Source organism: Dasypus novemcinctus, chromosome 2, assembly GCF_030445035.2.
Source record: "Dasypus novemcinctus isolate mDasNov1 chromosome 2, mDasNov1.1.hap2, whole genome shotgun sequence".
Classification (NCBI taxonomy): domain Eukaryota; kingdom Metazoa; phylum Chordata; class Mammalia; order Cingulata; family Dasypodidae; genus Dasypus; species Dasypus novemcinctus.
Window position 1 is genome coordinate 113,209,120 of NC_080674.1, and position 6,699 is coordinate 113,215,818.

A 6,699-nucleotide genomic window follows, 5' to 3' on the forward strand; every position below is an offset into this window, starting at 1 on the left:
TATAGTAAGGGGTTTAGATTTTATTTGAAATGGAATAGGAATCCAATCAAGGGATTTTATTCAGGAGAGCGACAACCTGGTTGGTATCATAAAAAGACCCCTCAGGGAATGAACTGTGAAAGCATAGGAAAAAGACCATGGAGTGCTATTTCAGTAGACCAGGTGAGAGATGAAAAGAACTAGATGATTTCAAGAGGTATTTAGGAAGATTGCTGTGGCCTATGGGTGGACTAGATAGAAAGGGAGGGAGACATGGTCTCAGACTTTAAGACCCTTCTGGGTACTAGGCAGGTTCACAATGGACCTTGTATTTCATCTCCTTGACAATCTTTCTAGATCCATTTGAAAATTTGGGGCACAGAGAAGAGAAGGAAATAGTCACAGCTCACAATGGGCAGGCAGATTCATGCCTGCTCCATTGTCTTAGCCATGGCTATACTCTAAGGAAGAGGTAATTAGAGCCCCATCTGAGGCAGGGAGAAGCATAATGGGGCCAGCACAGACTCAAAACATGCTTAGAACCTGGTCCTCAAATAGGTGTGGAATGTGAGAGAGAGACAAGAAGGTCATTGCCTCTTCAGGCCATATTTCATCATCTGTCACATGGGACTAATAGTCCCTGCTGATATCTTGGCTAATACTCCTGCAGCCTCAAGTCAAGTGATCACCTCTGGCTGGAACACCCTGGAGAGAAGAAAAGGCACAGGACCCACTTGAGCAATGCCACTGAGAAGGATAGGCTTGGTTCTGTTAACTTGGCCTCTTTACCTGGTGTCCTCACACCATAACTAAATTAAACCAGATCATTCCAGGGATTAGCAAGGGAAAAGGAAAACTCTAGGGAAGAAGGATGAGGACCAAAGTACTCTAGTGCCTTGGGAAATAAAAAAAGAGAAAGGGAGAGAGACAGAGAGACAGAAAGAGAGATTTAGGAGGTAACATTGATAGGAGTTGGGAAAGGACCAGAAAGGGGTACAGAGAGAGAGGGAAGCTTCAAAGGGTGTCCAAGTTTCTGGTAACTGAGATCCATCATCACTCAGCCTGCTTTGCTATCCAACCTAAGGCAGAATATCTAGAGATCATTATTTTCACCCATCTCAACTTGGTTTTGTAAGTGAGGCTTCTGTATCACCATGTGGCTTCTGTAAATGCTATCAACAGTGAGCCCAAACATGTTCAAAGACACTAAGTATAGTTTCAAAGTCCTCTTGCAATTCACTAAGGGAAAAAGGGAGGTTGTGTTCCTAACCTTTTTACAGTGAGCATATTCAGCAGAGCCAAGTAACATGCTTTCCCCTTGTGAGTGTCACAGTTCATCTTTGAAAAGTAGCTAACCTGATCATGAAAACAAAGTTGAGAGACTCAAGCTCTGTGGGAGACTTCTGACTGGTTCTCCCAGCCTGCTCTGGGATACCTCACCTGCCATGTGGTGTCTGGTCCTCTTGATTTATATCCCCTGATGAAGCGACTTTGAATGATCACAGCTCCAGCTTTGTGCCACCACGACTGACCTCAATTAATCAGCCTCAGAGATACTAGGTTGAACCGGCTGCTGGAAGAAAATTCTGGGCAAAGATTTGCAACTCTTCAGATTGTAGTTTACCATTCTAGACTGAGGGGAAGGTGAGTTTAGACTTCAAAATAAGTTGTTTATTGTTATGGGGAGTGACCAACAGGCATACCTTGAAGACACAGGGAAGGAGGGAAATAAATGTACTCCATTAGCCAGACACTGTGGTCTCTGGTCAGGAAATGCTGTGGTTCAACATTTTAAGGACTGTTTGGCTTCACTGCTTACCTGGTTGTTGATTCCCCTTGTGCAAAATTTTCCAGGTTCTTGTGAGAACATATACAAATAAATCTGAGGCGTGAAATCAAAGAATTTAGCTATCCAAAATTTTTCTGATCCTTACTGCTGACAAGTAAGTTTTACTTAACTTGTATGCTTCCCTTGTTCTTCATGTGGAACAATAAGCTATGCTTAACTTGGAGCAAGACATGTTAGAATTATTTCTAAATCAGTTCGAATATGCACAATAAATAGAAATCTGCTCTCCACACCATCTGTTCCATCTGCACGAGGCTAAAGTTTCCAAAGACCTTAAACATGCAGACTATCTCCCACCCTGGGCCATTGCTCTGTAAAGCTCCGGTGGACTCACACTGCAGTCCATGTGAACCCCATGCCCAGAGTGGTGCCAAGGGGTGCCCTTCAAATGACCCTTAGACTTGAGGAATGAGGCATACCTGTGGCCCGCCCATCCATGAACCAACCTCAAGGAACTTATTAATTGTCCCTTTCCCACCTGTGGCAGGCAGGGTCTGTAGTACCAGCGGTACGTGTCCAGGCATTCTCCTCCTTATCAGGCTGCAGACTATCCTCTTAACCTCAGTGGGGTCCACTGCTTATAACATGGCTTTTGCTTTGGTTTTTTAATATACTTTTGTCCTATTGGTATTAGAACCCTGCCCCAACTCTATTCTTTTTCATTCCTTCTCTAAGGGATGGATGTGTTCCCTGTACCCACGCCTCACACTCCACCCCAACACATGGCAAAAGTCTTGCTCAGCCAAGCATATTTTGTCTCAGTCTACTCCAGAATTTTACTGCACCTCATTTGCCAGGTCCAGCTCACATCAAACCTAGGTGTACCTGAAGCCCTAAAATCATCCTGCCATGGTTTGATGCCTACCTTTAATCCTACCGTTTTCAGCTTATTCTCTTCTCCTTGAAGGACCATTTTTGAGAGACCAGTGAACAAAACGAAAGATAACACGCTCTTCTTGTGCTAATTGGCCATTTGTATATCATCTTTGGAGAAAAGTCTATTCAACTCTTTTGCCCATTTCTTAAATGGATTGTTTCTCTTTTTGTTTTTGAGTTGTAAGTTGAAGTTCTTTATATATTCCAGGTATTAAACCCTTATCAGATATGTGGTTTCTAAATATTTTCTCCTGTTCTGCAGGTTGTCTTTTTACTTTCTTGATAAAGTTCTTTGATGCACAAAAGTTTTTAATTGTGATGAAATCCCATTTATCTTTTTTACTTTTTAATTTTTTAAAAGATTTATTTTATTTATTTTTTCTCCCCTTCCCTCCCCTCCATTGTCTGCTCTCTGTGTCCGCTTGCATTATCAGGTGGCACTGGGAATCTGCATCTCTTTTTTCTTGCGTCATCTTGCTGCATCAGCTCTCAGTGTGTGCAGCGCCACTCCTGGGCAGGCTGAACCTTCTTCACACAGGGCAGCTCTCCTTGAGGGGCGGACTCCTTGCATGTGGGACACCCCTATGCAGGGGCGCCCCTGCATGGCACAGCACTCCTTGCACGTGGCAGTACTGCTCGTGGGCCAGCTTACCACATGAGTCAGGAGGCCCTGGGGATTGAACCCTGGACCCTCCATATGGTAGACAGACTATCAGTTGAGCCATGTCCGCTTCCTGGTACTTATTTACTTTAAAGAAACTTTAGATTATATGAATGTTACATAAAAGGTATAGGAGATTCCCTATGCCTCACTCCCTCCCACTCCCATGCTTTCCCACATTAACAACATCCTTCATTAGTGTGGTAAATTTGTTACAATTGATGAACACATATTGAAGCATTGTCACTAACCATGGATGATAGTTTACATTATAGTTTATCCTCTGTCCTGTGCAATTTTGTAAGTTATGACAAAATATATAATGGCCTGTATCAATTATTGCAATGTCATGCAGGACAATTCCAATGTTCTGAAAATGTCACCATATTACACCTATTTTTCACTCTCCCTCCCCTCAGAGCCTCTGGTGGCCACTGCCCATTTATCTTTTTTTTTTTTTTAACGTGGAAAAGATTTATTAGTATAACCACTGGTTCTGATAAATTATTGGTTACTTATTACAGTAAATGGATCAAGATTTTCATTCCAACAGTATTTTCCCACACGTATCAGAATCTGGAAGCAATATTTCTTTCTCAAAATATCATTTAGTGTTTCTCCCCCACCCCTCAAAACACAGGTTTTTGAATAACTGACCATTTACAAAGTCATAAGATACAGGTCTTCATAAACATTAAAGAAGCTACAGTTGAGGTGCTTCGACAAATACTACCAACATTTATGAAGAAAAAGGTGGCAGTTTGAAAAGTGGGAAATATTACATGAGTTATGATAAACACAGTATTCATGTCCTTATAAAACCAAGACAGGGGAAATCTTATTTCCACTCTGCCGAATACCACCTAACCAGGCTGATCCAACAGGCCACTCGCCCAAGGTACATACAACAGAAATAAAAACTCCAGGTAAGCAACCAATTTACTCATTGAGGTAAATTAAAAAGTAAGACCAGGCTGCTTTAATGTACCAATGCTTTAATGTACCATCATGAAAAGAAATAAAGATTTAATTATAAGTGGCCTGGGCTACATACTGTAATGAGAATTTTGCTTAGTACTAAAAAAGAACCTGTCAGCGCACATCCTAGAAAAGCTGTGGAATCATGCTTTCCTGATGAAATTCATCAGTTTGATGACACATGTACACGTCTCAGTGTTTCTAGGAGTTCTACATACCAAGCTATTCTGTAAGTGATAGGAGGATACAAGCAAAAAGGAGACCAAAAGCAGACCTTGTATCAACATACACTAGACGGATAGATTTTTAAAAATTATATGATAAATGTAATTCATAAAATCAAATGTTCTCATAAAGGTACACCTCCTATTTTATGTTACATAAAAAACTGTAAACTGCAGATTAGGCATGCTTACCATAAAGTTTTACCTGGGAAAGCTGGTGGTGGGGTTTCTTGCAAATATTTACTGCCATGATACAAAACAAATATGTGCAAACTACAAGGTCCCTAAAGTAGCAGTTAAGAGTTTATATACAGAAAGATGTCACTGTCTGATCAAATATGCAAGAGAAGAAATTTCCCAGAGTTTATAACACAGAACAATAACCACCACAGGTGCCTCCTCCTTGACCTTCTTCTCTGTGTGACAGTTTTACTCCTTTATTCTGGTTCTCACTTTCCTGCAGTCCAGGGGTCTGCATGATCTTTTCAACAAGTTCCTCAAAGGCACATTGGACACCATCACAGGTCTTTGCACTTGCCTCTATGAATAACATGGAATGCTTTCATGCAAATTTCAGGCCTTCGTTTCTATCAACTTCATGATTTTCCTTATCAATTTTATTTCCAACTAGCATGTTTACTATGTCATTTCTTGTGCAGTATGCTTCCAATTCATCTAACCAATTGTCCAGTTTAACAAAGGTATCTCTTCTTGTGACATCATAAACTAATATAATACCCTGTGCATCTCTATAATAACTGGGAGTTAACGTTCTGAACTGTTCTTGACCAACAGTATTCCATATTGCAAGTTTAGCCGTATTTCCCTCCACTGCAATCGTTTTCACTTTAAAGTCAACACCTATTGTTGCTGCAAGTTCCAGATCAAATGTATCATCTGTGAACCTCAAGAGCAGGCTGGACTTGCCAACTCCACTCTCACTGATGATAAGGATTTTCAGAGTGGTCAGCATATCCTCACCCATCCTGGCTCACTCCGCTCTGAACCCAGCTGGCAGCCCCAGCCCGGCTCTCAACCCTGCCCCTGGTAGAGCTGCCGTGCATGTGTACTGCCCCATTTATCTTTTTGTTTTGTTGCTAGCGCTTTCAATGTAAAGTCTGAAAAACCATTGCCTAACACAAAGTCCTGAAGATGCTTCCCTACATTTTCTTCTAGGAGTTTTATAGTTCTGGTTTTTATTTATAGGTCTTGATCCATTTTGAGCTGATTTTGTATATGGTGTGAGGTAGGGATCCACCTTCATTCTTCTGCACATAGATATACAGTTTTCTCAGCACCATTTGTGGAAAAGACTACTATTTCTCCATTGAGTGGACTTGCCACCCTTGTCAAAAATCAGTTGGCCATAGACATGGGGGTTTAATTCTGAGCTTTCAGTTCAATTCCATCGGTCTATATGATTACCTTTGTGCCAGTACCATGCTGTTTTGATTGATATATCTTTGTAATAAGTTTAAAAACAAAGAAGTGTGAGTCTTCCAACTTAGTTCTTTTTCAATATGGTTTTGGTTATTCAGGGCCTCTGTAGCAGTTTGATATAGTTATGAATTCCAGAAATAGATATTGGATTATGTTTGTAATCTGGCTTATTACTGGGCATGAGTGAGTTATGATTAGGTTTTTGATTAGGCCATATCATTAGGGCATTGAGTCCCCACCTCTCGGTGGGTGGGGTCTCACAGATAAAAGGCATGGCAAAAGACAGAGTTGAGGGTTCTTAATGTTGGGGTTTTGATGTTGGTGTTTGATACTGAAGCCTTAGGCTGGAGCCCCAGAAAGTAAGCTCACAGAGGAAAGAGAAGCAAGCCCCAGGAAGAGAGGAACACTGAGCCCAAGAAGAAGCAAGCCCTGGGAAGGAAGGAACCTTGAACCCAGAGAGAAGCAAGACCCTGGAAGGGAGGAACCCAGGAAGCCTGAACCCTCACAGCCATCAGCAGCCATCTTGCTCCAACACATGAAAATAGACTTTGGTGAGGGAAGTAACTTATGTCTTATGGCCTGGTATGTGTAAGCTCCTACCCCAAATAAATACCTTTTATAAAAACCAACCCATTTCTGGTATTTTGCATCAGCACCCTTTTGCCTGACTAATACAGCCTGTTACCTTTCCA

At 41.5% G+C, this 6,699-nt stretch overlaps 1 protein-coding gene across 1 annotated transcript; it reads right to left on the reverse strand.

Annotated features, from left to right (window-relative positions):
• Positions 1-4,795: 4,795 nt before the first annotated feature.
• On the reverse strand, positions 4,796-5,552 carry LOC101442545 (ras-related protein Rab-18-like). Its single transcript, XM_023586243.3, has 2 exons — positions 5,163-5,552; positions 4,796-5,107 (listed from the first exon to the last, which is right to left on the reverse strand). The coding sequence occupies exons 1-2, from the start codon at positions 5,550-5,552 to the stop codon at positions 4,997-4,999; spliced, it is 501 nt and encodes a 166-aa protein (XP_023442011.2). The 3' UTR covers positions 4,796-4,996.
• Between the last annotated feature and the right edge of the window lie 1,147 nt (positions 5,553-6,699).